Raw genomic sequence first — 17,508 nt, forward strand, 5'->3', positions numbered from 1 at the left:
GATGGGATGGATGCTTGGGGAGGCGGGGCAGCACATATCCAATAGAGTTAGCGCTTGAAGCTACCCTGGGGTGTGTGTCCACAGCTACCTTCACTGCAAGTTGGAGAAGGGCAAGTGCTATGAGAAATTTACATCCTTGTTCAACAGCCATTATAGAATCATGCTCATCCCCCAATGTGTTTCATGGGGCAAGGTCAGCTGTTCTTTAACGACAAGCCATGCCTGGGGTCATAAACTAAACATCCTGATAGGAATGATACGAAAATCGGTAAGATCTTCTTGAAAGCAATGTTGAAATATCAATAAATACTCTTAAAATGTTCATACTCTTTAGCCTAATAATTCCACTTCCTGGAATCTTTTTTTTTTTTTTTTTTGTGGTACACGGGCCTCTCCCGTTGCGGAGCACAGGCTCCGGACGCGCAGGCTCAGCGGCCATGGCTCACGGGCCCAGCCGCTCCGCGGCATGTGGGATCCTCCCGGACCGGGGCACGAACCCGTGTCCCCTGCATCGGCAGGCAGACTCAACCACTGCGCCACCAGGGAAGCCCTAAAGTGCTTTTTTTAAGTCAAAATACATTGAGAGCTTCCTGAATAAAGATGTTCATTGCAGTGTTATTTAAAATTGTCAAAATTTTAAGAAGACTAGAAATAACCTCAAGTCCTAATAATTGAAGATGATGAAATAAATTATAAATTATGCATATGATTAATTTTATGCAACCCTTAAAATAATATCAAGGAATTATGGTGGTAAATGATATTGCATGAGGGAAATGATATTAAGTTTCCATCCCCACAGCCAGCTCTAGTCTATGAATGGTGACTGTCTTGCCTTGGAGAGATTCCAAAGACACATTTATGCACAGCAGGTAAGAGTGCTATGAAAGGCGCCTGCCCTAGATGGAGGGGGGCACACAGCGTCAGCCCGAGCAACATGCATGTCCCCTACCCCGAGTGATAACCCAGATCTAAATGTCATCCTCTGTTGTGCTTTTGCTTTGTAGACTCTGGAAAATCCCAAGTATGAATTGATCATTGAGGCTCAAGATATGGCTGGACTGGATGTTGGATTAACAGGCACGGCCACAGCGACAATCATGATCGATGACAAAAACGATCACTCGCCTAAATTCACCAAGAAAGAGGTAAACCCCTGTTGAATGCCAGCCTTGTGTTCATGGCCGTGATTGCTGATTAATATTAATTCAGTGTACCACAGCCCTAGCCCGCTCCCTGCTTGGGACATCAAAACCCTCCTTTGTGGAGAGAAGATGGTGTCTTGCTGGAATACTCTTTTACACTTTTCTCTTTTTTTTTTTTTTTTTTTGTAAAGCTGAAAATACCAGAGCATTATGAAAACAAAAGCATTGAATCTTGTTGAAGTCCATAAGAAGACAACTTTTAATGCCAAAGTGCCATTTTTGTAGTTTTATTGGTGTTATTTAGCGCTGAATTGTGTGAGTCCTGTTGTGATTTTAGCATAACAATAATTTTTTTCAGCAAGTACAGATTGAGAGGCCGGACGGAAAAGCATCAAGAAGGTAAAGCAGATTTTCTTGGCCATAACAGGGTGGCCCAGGAGCTTATCAATAACAACCAAGTTAGCTTGTCTGGCAGAGACATTACTATTCGCAGCTCCTGTGCTTTTATGATTGTGGATCGTGCTTGCTGTTTCCCATTTTTTCCAATGGAGCAATGTTTGGGGACAGGCTGAGTATGCAAGATTTCATCCAGCTGCTGAATTTGTATCCAGGCTAGGGAGTCACTGGCACTGTGCATCTGATGGAAATGTGCTGCGGTCATGGTTTCTTTGGGGGTCAGGACCAGAGCCAAGGACTTGACACCCCTCTTACTGCACAGGAGTGTAGCATCAGCAATGACAGCCCCGTCGTTTGCCAGACCTTTCCTGGACATCCACCACCACCACGGGCTCTCCACCCTCGATCCATTGCCTCATCTGACCGTGTGAGGTTGGATTCGTGAGCCACATTTTCTACCCAGTGAGAGTGCTTATTATAAGCTCAGAGAATCTAGATCTCCAGGGTTACAGGCAGAGTAAGTGGCAGAAATGGGATGTGAGCACAGCTCCCTGTTTACCATGCTCTCAGCTGCAGTGCTTTGCTTCCAAGGAAGATGTTGATATTTTCTACGCTCCCGGGCATTCAGAAAAAAGATCCGTGTCTGGATTTGCAGTTGCCCACCCCTCTCTCAAGTGTCTCAGGGCTACCCCAGGTGGCCCTTCTCAGCCCCCTGGCTCCGCAGTGAGCTCTCCACATTAGCAGCCCTACATGACTCATTCACGAGGTGGAAGTCTCCCCCTCTGCCAGTGGTGTCTTGGACACTCAGAATTCTAACCTCAAAACAACAAAGTCCACGTAGCTGAGGTCTATTCTGTTGCTCCCATGACACTGTTTCTATAGCTGCTAATACAGATTGCTTATTAGTCCCATGTTTCTCAAACTGTGTTCCAAGAAATTAGTTCCACAAGTTATTATCATTATAGGGCAGGGGGTGGGGAGAGATTTCAGGGTCAGACAGATATGGAGAACACTGAGATGAATGGTGTGAAAGATTTCTTTTACTGTAGGACTTCTGGGTACCTTTAAAATGCTTTGTGTTTCTCTAAGAGGGGTAGGTGTGGTCTGTAGGGTTTCTCAGACTTATTTGGCCTGGGAATAATTTTTCCTGGTCCATCTCACCATGGCTCATCGAGCTGGTATTCATGGGATATTCATTGGGAGATATTGGTTTATCTGCAGAATTTCCTGCAAACCTCTTTCAAAAGAATAACTCAAGGCACAGTGTAATATTCAATATAGATATAGTAATGAAAATAGAAATTGGATAACCCCAATCTAAAATAAGAAAACCTATTAACGTTACCAGGTGGGTGAGATTAATTAGTTATTTCAGTGGAGCCTAAACTAAGCTCAGAATTGTGTACCTAGTTATGGACTAAATACTGTGAGTGAGAGGCTTTTGTTGTTGTTGTTGTTATTAATACCAATGAATTCAAGGAAAAATTTTAACATAGATCTTAAAGTAAGAGACCTTAAGTAATATAATGGAAAATGTATTCATTTGTGAATATTGGCAAAAGCACAAAACTCTCTTCAAATGGACATTGGGGGCTTCCCTGGTGGCGCAGTGGTTAAGAATCTGCCTGTCACTGCAGGGGACATGGGTTTGAGCCTTGGTCCGGGAAGATCCCATGTGCCACAGAGCAACTAAGCCTGTGCACCACAACTACTGAGCCTGCGAGCCACAACTACTGAAGCCTGCATGCCTAGAGCCCATGCTCCGCAAAAAGAGAAGCCACCGCAATGAGAAGCCCGCGCACCACAACAAAGAATAGCCCCTGCTCACCGCAACTAGAGAAAGCCCACACGCAACAATGAAGACCCAAAGCAGCCAAAAATAAATAAATTTATTTTTTAAAAAAATGGACATTGGACAATGAGCTTGAGATTCTCTCAGGGCAGAGCTGATGTCACAATTCATATGGAGATACAAGTAACAAAACGAGAAAAATGGGTAGCTAGCAAGTACATCAGATTCTCTCTCTTAGATGTTAGGTATCCCATAGGAGTCTTTGCCAATGTTGGATATATCAAATTCACAATTAAATTTTCTAGCGTGTTCCAGGATGGCTGATGTTCTTTGTCATTGATTCATACATTTTGGACATGTATGAACGCTAGAGGCAGTATAACAGTGATGTGAAGGGCTGGGCTCTGGACCAGAACTGGATTCATATCACACCTACCAGCCACGGGATCTGAGCACGTTCACCATCTACATTCTCGTTTTGTCACCTGTTCATGGGGCTGATGCTAAAGCCCACCTCATTGGGCTCTTGTGAACGTCAAATGAGCGGAGTGGTGAAGAGCCCTAGTGCTTGTCACTTCATGTTCTCTGGCGTGTTGGCGATGGGGATATGGTGGGCGTTTAGAAGGCGGTAGTGAGGACAGTCATGACGAGGGTAGTGGGACAAAGGCAGCGGCGAGGAAGGTGGTGAGGAAGACGACTGCGGTGAGCAAGATGATTACATGATGGTGATGATGTTTCTAAAATTCAAAAGGCCAAATGACGTTCTTATCTAAAGGGCCATCTCCCCTCCATGTTGAAAGGCTGCTGTTTTCCTTGAAAGCGATCTATGAACCTGCTCAAGCACTTCAAAATACGTGATTAAGACCCTCAAGTTCCAGGGGAGAAGTAATTCTGGAGGAGAGGTGGTGGAATCTGTGAAACTCATCACTGTGGGCAAAAGCAAAGAAGGCTAAGAGGAACCTGTTAGGCAGAAAAAGAGGACTGATAAGGACTCAGCCCAAAGGTAGTGGTCTTGGGTGTGGAAGTGGTCAAACAGGATGAACTAGGAATAGAGAGGAAACATGGACCCTGTGATCTTAAAGATGAAATAATTTTCAGAGATGAAGGTCAAGGTTCAGTCATCCCAGAATAGAAATGGTGATCATTTGGGCTTAAAGGTATCCAGGAACCTGTCCAAGAAGATGTTGCCTTATGTAAGTTTCTACATATATTAGGACATTTCTTAGGAAATTCATGAAAGTATATGGTTATTATCTCTCTTTTAAATTCTATTTTACATGGTCTTCCATCTCCAGAGAGGTGCATTTTTTGATCTGTTTAAAAGAGGAGTTTCAGTTGACCACAAATAACAGACAGGAAATAATGCTCTGTTAAATGGGTTAGAGGTATAGTTTCTCTCACATAGAAGTCCGTAGGTAGACAGTCCCAGGCCAGTATGGTGAGACCATGATATTGTCAGTTTACCGTATTCCTCTTATCTTTCTTCTCTGCCTTCCCCAAAGCTGCCTCGTGGTACAATAGGGTCACCGCGGTGCCAGCCATCATGTGCATGTAACAGGTAGAAAGAAGCAGGAAATGAGAAGGGCAGAGGAGGACCTGCCACCTAAGTAAACGTCATTTAAAGAGATTCCCCAGAAAGTCAAATGACTTATATCTCCTTAGCCTTCCTGATCTGTGAGGGTGACTGAGAAAAACTCCAGCTATCTTTAGTTGGCAGGTTGCAGCCCTTGGTAATATAGCGGTTGTTACTAAGGAAGGAGATATTTTAAAGGGCGTTTTAAACAGCACATTCTTAGTGCAAACTAAGATCATTTGTTCCCCAGTATTTATTCACACTGACCGTAAGCTTGCTGAGAAGCAAAGCCCACACCTCTCTTATTCTCTGTTGCATTCCCAGTTGGCACTCAATAATTCACTCTCTGCCAAATGTTTCCTGAAGGTGATTTTAACTGGAGAACAGTTTCACTGGATATGATGAACCAAGTACTTTAAATTGTTACTGACACATGAAATCAATTTTTAGTCATTGATTTTCATGAAAATTTGGGTTAGAAGCACTAGTCTCCCTATGGAGAGTCTTCTGTGAGTTTTCCTAATAGCTTTCACACGTGGCTTTAACTGTTAGTTCATGTTTGCATGTTAGTTGTGACTTTTCTAGATTAGGTATTTGGAAATGATTTTAGGAAATCTAGTTAAACTTTCCAAACCCAGAGTTTGGATTATAGTTGAGAATCTCAGTCCCATTTAGAGCAAAATGACTTGTCCATTTCTCTCTCTAAAGTTGCTTTTTTTTTTTTTTTTTAAGAAAAGACACGTGATTTGTACTTATAGCATAGCAGATGCTCAACACATACTGACTGAATAACTCATTTTCACATAAACCCCAGGTCATGAGGATTAACAGACTTGCTATTAATTTTAAAAGAATGTGTTTGCAAATGATTATAAGGTTTTTAAATGAGTTTTCATTCATTTATTCAATCAGTTGATTTTCAGATTTTAATTAAAATGGCAATTGGTAATGAAGACTGAATAACAGGATTTTTTTTTTTTTGGCTATTTGATGAATTCTTTCTAAAGTAAATGTTTCAGTGTTCAAGCTATAACATTACAATACATGTAGTAAAAATGGCATAAATCTTAAAAGGCCCTGTCTTCCTGGAAGATGAGGGATGGGTAAATGCTCTGATTTTCATAAAGGGGTGAAGATAAATGGTGTGAGCCGGAAGCCAGCTAGGTGAAACTGAGCCACCAGCAGATATTTGCATTAAGTTATCAAGGGGGTGCTGGGGTCCAGTCTCCAATTCCTAAAAGTCTTCAAGGACCTTAATGCTTTAGGAGTCTTATTTTTCTTTGGACTATGAGCTTTCATAATAAAAATATTTTCTTAATTAACTGCCTAATTTGCCCTATAATACTTTTTCTCTTACATGTTTGACTGAAAACTCTATGGTCTCTTCTTTATATAATAATTATGCAAAACCATTTTCTATAGAAAGAGAGCAAAAAGACTAGTCTTTCCTATAGCAGGGTTGATAGAAATTTGCTCTGTATTACTGAGAGTTTAGAAACATTTTTTTCATCTTTACTACATTATTTCATTGTTGGAAAACTCATGTAAATTTTGAGAATTGTGGTTAAATTTAAGGAAATCTCTATCAAGTTTCTGTCATATATATGTTTTATATATGTACATATGTATACATATATATATGAGCTCTGCAGTTTCAAATGTTCTTGTATAAAGACTAATCTTTAAATCGACGACACTTGTTATTTATGTCACCCACATCGTTGTTTTGAAACATATTAAGCGTTTTATATTGTCTTTATTGATGTTGGTATTGCAGGTAAATCACAAGAAATTTAAATCTTTACCGATGTGTTCATTATGACTCACTTCTCTTCATTAGTAAGTTTATCAATCAAGGAACTATTTTATTTCTTACATCAGAAATTTACTTTTTCCTCTTAATGAAATATCTGATGCAAGATGATGTCAGGATAACATTTGTTTTATTCCTTAACTTTATCATTTTTGCTTTCTGTAAACCAATAAGAGTAGAAAAGGATGACTTTAAATCAGTCTAGGATTGAATTCGTTCATCGAGTTTCAGTCTTACATGAGGGCCATCGTGGTTTCCCTTACTCCTGGGTACAGCCTTTCTGGGGCCCCAGCTGAAAGATGGGTATTTTTACAAGGGCCCTTCTGCCTTGGACACCCTGAATTTCAGTGGTCTTGTCATCCCCATGAGACTGCTGAAAGCTCTGCTCAGCTTCCTGGTCTCTTAGCAGCACTTTCTTCTGCTCAGATTCTTAGCCTTTTGTCCCTGTGCCTTTATAATTTAGAAACTGCGTTAAGGATAAAAGTTCCATAAAGTATTGGCTTCACTTCAGTAAACTTCCCTTCTCAACAGGATCCTGGATTCTCAAGTTCTGGCTGTCTTCGTAGCTCTGTAGTGCTTTCAAATAGGTGGGGGGTTTTGTGTGACATCTGTATTCTTGAGCTATCCTAGATTTGAGGGATGGTCTAGAAGCAGCTTGCCCCACTTACCATAAACAAAGAAAAATATGGATTAGCTTTTTAACCTGGATTACTAGGGAAAAGCAGTAGATATTGTGTATGTGGAGTTCACTGTAGCACAAAACATCACAATATTTTCATTCAAAACATGGATTGAAGAAATATAATTAGTTTTGACAGTAACCACCCCCTCTCATACCATTTGCTTCAAAATCAACTCATTTTAGTAAAAAGATTAAAAATGTTGTGTCTCCTCCTTGATATTGATAATCAAGAAATGACTAACCCCGAGGGAATTGAACTGCATCATTAGAGGCAGACTTTGCTTTCCCGTTCCTTCGCTCTTGAGTTGACATGAGTATTGGGAGTTTTCTGAACTCTTGGATCTCTTCATTTGTTTTTGGTAGTTTGATGGCCCCAGGTATAAAGATCGTAAATGTACCTTTGTGTGCCAAAGGTCTAACCGAAGTGAATGTATTTATCCACTCCTCCAGGATTCCATGCAATATATTTGAGTGCTTTAAATGAAACTCTCCGTAAGAGTTTATTTCCCTTAGGAGAGCCCTTTAAATTCCGAGGTGCCTGTGTCTAAACACTGACCACATAATTATATGTGCTGCTTGCTCAATAGAGATTAATCCAGAAAACCAACCACATACTTCTTAGAAGATCGAACCCATTTCAATTATCTGACACAAGTGACTTTTCTGGAGGGTGGAGTCCAAACATACACTATTGGGATCTTTATCCCGTGCTTTGGCTGGCAGATGGAGGTATCCCAATATGTACAGAAAGGGAATATTTGGAGAGAATAGAGCAGTGTGATTTCAGTGCACGGATACCACCAATTCCCAGCTGTGCAAATGGTCACATCCCTCCAGATTACATCACTTCCTGGTCCATCTTCATCCAGGCCAACATCTTGTCCAAGGACTCCAGGAGCCATCTATTGCAAATTGCATTCCCAGCTTCCCATCATATAATTGAAAAAGGGTTGGCTGCAAAACAGCCAACACCCACGTTCCCCATTTATCTTCACTTGGAAGGGGTGAGTTCATTGCTTTCTTTGCACCAAGGTCGTAGAAAAACACGAAATCATCAACTAAATCTCCTAGTGTTCAAATTTCAGAGGTACTTGAAACAGCAGGTCTACAGCTGGATTTCTCGACTAAAAGAGAGTGAAGTGAAACATTTGTTCAAATGTAAGCAGTGCTCTATAAATAGACGCCATCATCCAAACAAGAGTTTTCCCGCTAAGGAAAAGGGTAGTGTGTGCTTTCCCAGACTTAATTGTTCAAAGACAGCAGGGTGAGAAATCTTGCATTGTCGAAAATGCGCGTGTCACTTATGCACTGCGTTTGTGATGTCGAAACGTCTGGATTTGTTAAAGTGAAAAACTGTAATCTACCTTGTGGCTGGTTCTTCAAGCCTCTTGTAGAGGTAGACCAGATAGCCACATGATTTATTGCATTAATTGTTCTTTCATAATTATACTCATGATGCATTGATCCCTGTTGTCTCTGTGTGAACCTCTATGCAGATTCTGTGCCTTGGCTAAACCTCTGGTTATGCTCAGAGGGTCAGCAGCAACTCAGTGACAATGAAAGCAATTTTTTACTACCACTGGCAGAGTCTCACCACTGAGCCTGTCTCCCAACATCGTTTAGATGCTTTGATATTTAGGGACAGGTCCTTTTCATCACTGCTTCTAGGACTCAGCACAGGGGCAACATCAAAAGTTTAACTAGAGATGAAATTATTATTCATGCAGTAAATTGTTTTTAGCACCTGTGGTGTCTCAGCTTCTAATATACTATTAAATATTATTGCAGTTCCATATTATATACAGTGTTGCATGCACACCATCATATGTCGTTATGTAATATTCTGTTATGTATTCTATTCTTTTCTAATATGTACACATCCTAGTTTGCACTTATTTTATTCTAATAATATATAATATTCACCTTCTAATGTGCCATACAATTAAGTTATTTATTTGCTTATTCTCAGTCTCCCCAAATTAGAATGTAAGCTCCACGCAAAAGGGAACTTTGTCTCTTTTGTTCCCTGCTCTGGCCCCAGCACCCAGCTTTGGAACATAACCAAATAATGTGCAAATGAGTGAATAAATTATAAATGTTTGACAATAAGCAACAGAGGCCATCGAAAAGTTAGAGAGTGATGTTGCTGAAAGGGGCTTTAGAAAGAACCTCAACCAACCCTCTGGTTTTAGCGCCGAGGGAGGCTGCTCAAGGCTGATTGCAGATCCCAGGCCAGCCTCATTGTGGCACAAAATACTGCTGCCGGTGAAAAACCAAGGCCCTACTGTAGCACAAAGTCATGAGGGATCCTAAGGTTTATCATTTTTCTGTGGTGCAGAGAGCCGAGAGGGTTGGAGTTAAATTCCTTTCCAGAAGTGAATAAACGAATCTGCATAACTGCAGAGAGCCCTAAATCTACTTCCCTACCAGTCAAGTAAAAAAAAGAAAAAGAAAGAAAGAAAACTCAACGTTAATAAATTATACATAAAGGAATCATCAGAGTAGAGACAGACTCGACTTTTCCTGCAAACTTAAAAACAAGAAAGAAAATATTCCACAGCCCCAGAGTTCTGTGTGGGTTCATTCTTCTAAGTGGGATTAAACAAAATAATCCAGAATTGATTTAATATATTCATTTGTTTCCGAACTAAAATCTGTTTTAGTAACAGGCTGAATATCAATTTTCCCAGTATAGGCAGCATTTTATTTTGCTGTCGACCTGCCCAGATCTGAGAAGACAGGAATTTATGAGAAGTATCTTCTTCAAGAAGCCTGTCTTAACTGAATGTACCTATTGCATATCGTAACATTACACTGTTGCCTTCCAAAGTGCATTCATTCATGCATTCACTGACTCACCAGCCCATCCATCAGAAGTGTATTCCATGATTCCTCTTTGCCAGGGACTGTGTTAGGCTGGGATGCAGTGTGGTGAGCACAACATCCCAGACTAACAAACATGGTCCCTGACCTCAGGAAGTTACGGTCTAAAGTGGGGACAACTGACCAGCAAAGCAAATAGCTACATATGGTCCCTAGCGACAAGATGGAATCACCGTACATGGACACATTGTGTACACACGCCATGACACTCACTGAGGAGGTGACATTTACAGTGACTGTGCTAGTGTCCTAGGGCTGCTGTAACAAAATATCACACACTGTGTGGCTTGAACAGCATTCATCTGCTCACAGTTCTGGAGGCCAGAAGTCCAAGATCAAAGTATCCGCAGGGTGGTTCCTTCTGCGGGAGCGTTTGCTCATGCCCGTTTCTTACGTTTCCAGTGGTTTGCTGGCAGTCTGTGGCGCTCATAGGCTTGTAGATGCGTCACCCGTCTGCCCTCATCTTCACACGGCCTTCTCCCTGTGTGCGTGTCTGTGCATAATTTTCCCATTTTTATAAGAATGCTAGTCATATTGGATTGGAGCCCACCCTGCGACCTCATTTTAACTTGGTCACCTCTGTTTCCAAAGAAGGTCATATTCTGAGATACTGCCAGTTAGGACTCCACCAGATCTTTTTGGGGAGACAAAATTCAGCCCATGCCAGTGAGACGTGGGAGTATGCAGAGGGTCCGTGTGAAGACATGGAGGCTGGGAAGAGCATGTCTTGCTTGAGGAACTGAGAGCTGTTCAGTGTGGCTGGAGCAGCCTGAGAGACGGCGGGGAATGTGAGACTGGGCCCAGTCATGCAGGCAAGGCAAGGAGGCGGTTCACCAGAAGTGCAGGGGGAAGACATTGGCGGACACAGTAAAGGGTAGACCTTCCAAGACTTGGCGCCCCCATGCTGCTCAGGAATACCATTGTTCCTATGGTCAGAGACTGCTGGCGATGATGCCACCAGTCACACACGACCCACCACCTATATCCTTCACATAACTGGAAATAACAACAGCAGGGAACCAGCATTAGTGGACATTTACACAGTTGTTTTTAAGCTTATGAAGCCCTTCCACACTCCACATACTCTCTCCTACCTAAAACCTGGACAACCCAGTGAAAAGGGTCTCGTTCTCACCCCCATGCAGAGAAGAAAGCTGAGGCTAAGCGGGCTGATTCCTCCCCAGATCACTGGGGAACTAGAGGTTGAGATTCTGAACTTTGCACCTCCTTTTTCCTTGCAAATTCAGAGGTGTCTTCTCTTAGCAGGTGTTCCATCAGTAATAGCAAATATGTAATGAGCTTTTATCAAAGGCAAGACTGGCCATTCTGTCAGAAGTTCTGTCTGTCCAGCACTCCTGGACCTGCTCCTTCATCCTCTGTATCATTAAACATCATCCAGAAGCCAGTGCAAACATCTGAAAGCACTTGCTTTGGGCCAGGCAGTGTCCAAGAGGCTTACATACATTCCACTGTTCACTCCTGCTGCCAACCCTGAGACTCTCATTGTCATACCCATTTCATGGGTGTGGAGACTGAGGCTCAGAGAGCTGAAGAACTTGCCCAGAGTCTAGGCCCCATGCTCTCAACCCTGCACTAAGCTGCTTCTGCACCATGCCGGCATTAACGACTCGCCAGCGCAGTGTCTGTAGACCCCATTCTCAGAGCACATCTGCCAACTTCAGGCACAGCTGTTATGTTCCTATTCCATGGTCTTGCCCTTCGGGTCAGCTCTCCAGCATTCCTTGGCAGGGCTTTTCCTCAGAGAACACCCATCTGGTTTTTCCATTTACACTTGGGCACCAGGGACTGCTGAAGATGCAGGGCTTATAACCTCCAATCTCAGTTCTGCCTGAACTTTTCCAGCATCACCTCATCACCTCCTGCCTCCCTGTTGCCACACCTCCCTCTCTGTTCAAATCAGGACAGTGTTTAGTGCAAGCCCTAGGTACAACTACAACACACACACACACACACACACACACACACGCACACTTCTCCCCTGGCCTCACCAGGATGAGTGTAAGCTACTCTTTCTCCCTCCACAATTTCTTCAAATTAAAAAAAAGGAGAGAGATATTTTATTTTATTTATTTTTTAATATATATATATTTTTAATTTATTTTTTTTATTTATTTTTGGCTGTGTTTGGTCTTTGTTGCCATGCGCGGGCTTTCTCTAGTTGCAACGAGCAGGGGCTACTCTTCGTTGCAGTGTGCGGGCTCCTCATTGCCGTGGCTTCTCTTGTTGCAGAGCACGGGCTCTAGGCACACGGGTTCAGTAGTTGTGGTGCATGGGCTCAGTAGCTGTGGCTCGTGGGCTCTAGAGTGCAGGCTCCGTAGTTGTGGCGCATGGGCTTAGTTGCTCTGCGGCATGTGGGATCTTCCCGGACCAGGGCTCGAACCTGTGTCCCCTGCATTGGCAGGCAGATTCTTAGCCACTGTGCCATCAGGGAAGCCCAGGAGAGATCTTCTAATTGCCAGTGAATTTGATTAGTAGTCTTGTGTCTTTATTTTGATAGGTCTAGTGGGCAAATATAACAATCATTTCTTACAAGCAAAGAATAAATAAAAAATGTTTTCATCCAGAAAACCAATTTTTTTAAGCTAACAGTGATTAAGTGCTTATCTATGGGAGGTACTAAGTGCTTTAGGCATCTTAACTCATCTAATTCTCATAGCAGCCCTAGGACATAAGTACTCTTATTATCCCCATCCCCAAACAGATGATGAAACTGAGTCATGGGAATGTTAGAAACACGCCCACGCTTGTAGTATGCTGGGGCAGGGATGCCACCTCCAGGTGCCTGGTTCCAGAGCACAGGTCTCAACCATTACGCTAGACTCGCTTTCTGAGATTTTACACATTGTTCTAGTTCTGTGGGATTCAGAAGTGAAAGAAGCCAGGCCCCCGACACACTGGCCTTTTGTTAGTTTCTCAACAACCAAATCAAATAACCTATGTTGAATGCAGCAGCGTTGTTGGAAAGATATTGACAGTTCCACTTTATATACCTTCACGTGCATATCTAATTCAGAATCTTCCGGTATCGCTGTCAGTGGCTTATAATGGTACACTAATTATTAGATATCTCGATTGAAATCCAGGTTTTACTCACTGGAGAATTCGGGCAAAGGCCTATAAAGCAAGAAAAACTTTGGTTCATTAACTAGGGTCTTTTTTATACTAGTCTGCTATCTCCGATAACGATTTTTAAATCTTTTAAATTTATAACTTTCGTTACTGCAGTTTCTCGAACATCAATGAAATAATGTGCTTCCTCAAGTTCACAGATCTTTTGTGCATTTGATATACTTGTTCTGAGTTAGCAGGGTTGAAAGTGGCCTCAGCTTTCTTTCATGACCTCACCGCGTGCTTAGCTAACAGAGGCAGTGAGCTGCAGGCTGGAGACTTAAAGAAGATGGGCAAGCCCTTGTCTTCTTGTGGCTTAGTAGGGAGGACAGATATTAAAGGAGTGCAAGAGGGGTGCCTCCCACAGGTGAATTCAGAGAGCTTTGGGAACATGACCTAAGGAAAACAGACCTGGTCGGAGATTTGGAAAGGAGAGGTCGTAAAGTAATTTGTCATCCTCTTAAGTCTTGGCTTTGCTAAGAGAAGTGATGCAGGTGGTGCTAGGATAGCTCCTTCTGAGCAAAGCATGCAGCTTATGTAAATGCCCTGAGGCATGCACGTGGCCTTTGAGGGGCTGAAAGAAGGAGCTGGGGCTAGCCTGTACTGTGTACGCACAAGGATGGGTGAGAGAGGTGGCCCACCCTGTGTGAGTCTGCTCCCCCACTAACAGACTTCAGGAAGCCATGCATTCCCTTAAGGTCCCTCAGGTCTCCCAGTCAGAATTAACCGGCTCTCTTTCACCAGCGTTTTGTTCCTGCCTCAATCACAGCATTCTTCCCAGCATGCGTTGGGTCAGCATTATAGGTATCCATTTCTTCCGTCTCCAGACTGGAGCTCCCTGAGGGCAGACACAGCTTCATCTGTCACCTTCTTCCCCTTCAGTCACAGAACAGTGTACACAGAGGAAGCGCAAAGAATATTTGTTGCGTTACATCAAATCCAACAAACAGCACTCTTGCCCGGCAGCTCTGCAAATAGAAGCAGATGCCTTTGCTAATCGCCCCTAGATGCATGGTTTAACACAGGTTCAATTCAGAGCTGTAAATCTATATATCAGAGCCAGAAGCAGTTAGCTGTCTGGTTTGTAATAGCCAAGCACTGGCCTCCCACATGACGGGCTCAGAGGAAAGCCTCAACAAACCCCAGCGAAATGAACTGACCGCTTATAGCAGCCTTGTATAGAAATGGTCAGAATATCTTTTCCTTCAACTCTGGGAAGTTGAAAACACAAATCAATTTGACTAAGACTGAGACTAGAGGCTCAGTCTTCCTCAAGAAAATCTGCTTTTAATTTCTCAGAGTTAAAGATCATTTGCTTGTACTCATTTTGTTGTTGAAAGCAGAAACTCACTTTGAACCAGCATGAGCAAATCCTGGAACGCATTGGTCCTCATGCCTGGGGAACGCTTTGGTCCTCATCCCTGGGGAACGCATTGGTCCTCATCCCTGGGGAACATTGGTCCTCATCCCTGGGGAACGCTTTGGTCCTCATCCCTGGGGAACATTGGTCCTCATCCCTGGGGAAGGCATTGAAGGGCTTTCTCACCTCAGATGTGGCTGCCTCCAGGGCTCGGACAGCATCATCAGAATGTTCTCTATATGTCGCTCCCTCTCTCAGCTCTGCTTGTCTCTCTGTATTGGCTTTATTCTCTGGTAGGCTCCTCATGGCAGGTGAGATGGCCTCTGGTGACCATAAGCCTATGTCCCCATGGCTTATGTACAAAGGAAGACATGCACACCCTCTTGCCCAGAACCAAGCAGTAATCTCACAGAAAGGCTTTGATTGGTTGTACTGGGTCACAGGGTCACTCAGACCAGACACTGAGTGCCAGGGAATGATAAAATGATTGGCCCACCCAAGGTCACATTCCCATTTCTGAGGAAGAAAAGTGAGGCCTGTGGTTGACAGCACCAGTGTGACCCCAAGGCGTGGGGTAGGATTGTTCCCTGAAAAAGGGGCTGTGCACAGATCGAAGCTACATTTTCCGTCTACCCAGAACCTGTTTGAAAGAGAATGAGCTTAGCCTGGTGTTCACAAGCAGGGCTGCACCAGGCCGCCTCGCACTGGCTTTGCGAAAGTTGACTGAGTCCATCTCTTTTCCCAATTTTGTGTGCTTGACATCACGTTGGTAGCTTGAATCAGCCGTGGTGGGGACACAAGCTACAAATCAGGGCTTTTTTTTTGCCCCTGCGGAGTCAGTTGTTAAGCATTTACCAGCACACCGCTGTGTACAAGTTAATCATGTTTCCCCACCTAAATATAAATAAAATTGTGTGTGTATGTATATGTGTGTGTGTATGCGTGTATGAGTGTGTATGTGTCTGTGGTGTGTATGTGTGTATGTGGGGGGGGTGTATGTATGTTTACGTGTGAGTGTGTATGTGGGTGTCTGTGTGTCTATGTGTGTGTGTGATGAGTCCCTTGTGTTCCCTTCCAAGATCCACGGTCCCGGGAGAGGCTTAATTCTTCCAGATTGGTTTATTGGCTTCTGCGTTGAAGCCCCCATGCACATGTTTAAAGAACGGCGCATTCACACCCTGACCACTGCGAGAGGCCCTCACTATGTATTTTTTGCAGATTCATTCTCTCCATCTCCCTCCAACCCCACCCCACATGCCACTGACTGGCTAACAGGGTCTGTTACCTGGTTTCACAGTTATGGGGCCGTCTACTTCCTCTGCCCATCCTGGGATTTGGTATTTACCTCTCAAACCTGTAGAAAATATGATTTTTTTTATCTTTGCAATTTCTGCCACTCATATTCTCCCCCCTTTTTGCTTCAGAACAGTGAGGGGTGTCATCCCCTAGTACTGAGCTGGACCACCACTGGCCCACGGTCCCAAGGGGAGGGGACGGCTCAGCTGCTGGTACCTGGGGAGAGTCGAGTGCATCTGCGCCCTGCGCTTTGTGAGGGCAGGTCTGGAGCTTTCTCCAGGAGGCACCTCAGCCCAAGGGCCTGTGAATCTGAAGGCAAAGTCAGCCTGCGCTTGTGGGTGAGCCGTGGGGTAGCAGGAGACAAACACAAATGAGTGAGGTGGCGCAGAAAATGTAGCATCTCAAAGCCAGGTGAGAGGAGGGCCTTTCCCTCAGAGCAGCTCTGCCCAGCTGAAATGACAGGGAACGCGGTTGCTTCTTATTCCGGGGCTTTTAAATTACTTTCGCTGGCGTTACCACGTGGCTGCTTCACGTTCTTCATCTTTGTAACTGTTTTGAGGCCAGACTTGATGCCAGAGGCCCAAGGAGTACAGGGAAGCCATCAGCCATCTGGACATGTTAAGACACGGAGCCGCCCTGGCGACTTCCTGTGAATAATGCAGTTATAATTGTGTTGCTGGAATATTGTGAGGGATAAATACCAGGATGAGGAATCTGAAAGTGCTTAGGATGTAGTTGACACTCAGGTGTTCCATGAGTATTAATTAAGCACCTCCTATGAGCCAGGCACTGTGATCAGGGAAATTTAAAAGTGAGTGAGTCAATAGATGATTTTTGAATGCAAGTCATAAACATGGTTTCCTAACCTGGGTGGGAGTGGAGGGGTCTTCCATTCTTTCTGTTTAACTCATAACACCCCTTTTGCTACTTGCTTGGCGGCTGACCTCAACCTCTCTGATCTCTCTTTTGTCCCATCTCTCTTTCTCAGCAGTTGGCTTTGTCCCCTGTTTCCAATTCGAAATAGGTCCCGTCGGAGGAGGCGGCAGAGCCATGCTCAAGAGTAGACCCTTCATCCAGACACTATCAAAAACCTTTAAAACCTTTCCTATTCATTGGTCCAGTAAATGCACTTCCAGAAATGCAGCCTGACAGAGTAGATGTAGGTCAGCATAGATGTATAAAAACAATTCCCAGGAGCCCTCTGACAGGACTAGTTCCAATTCTAGGCATTGGTTAAAAAACTTGTTAATTGCAAAACTCCCTGGGGCCTTTATCTTCCTGCATCTGGCCAGTACTTACCGCATAGTCCTGCCTGTGAGGAAAGTGGACATTTATTTTTTTGCCTTTGTCCCATCTCTGTTCTGTCTCCACTGGTAAGCCACACCCTATACCCCTTATCCATGTGACTTCCTGAGATACAGTCTAGATTCCCACAAACC

General features: G+C 43.7%; 1 protein-coding gene across 1 annotated transcript in view; it reads left to right on the forward strand.

The window, feature by feature from the left end:
* CDH13 (cadherin 13) overlaps nt 1-17,508 on the forward strand; it is a 1,031,132-nt gene that overhangs the window by 865,417 nt on the left and 148,207 nt on the right. The window contains exon 8 of the mRNA XM_082677069.1: nt 1,008-1,148. Within this exon, the coding sequence (XP_082533195.1) occupies nt 1,008-1,148 (141 nt within the window). The remainder of the gene's footprint in view (nt 1-1,007; nt 1,149-17,508) is intronic.

This window comes from Grampus griseus (genome assembly GCF_964374135.1).
Source record: "Grampus griseus genome assembly, chromosome: 19".
NCBI lineage: Eukaryota > Metazoa > Chordata > Mammalia > Artiodactyla > Delphinidae > Grampus > Grampus griseus.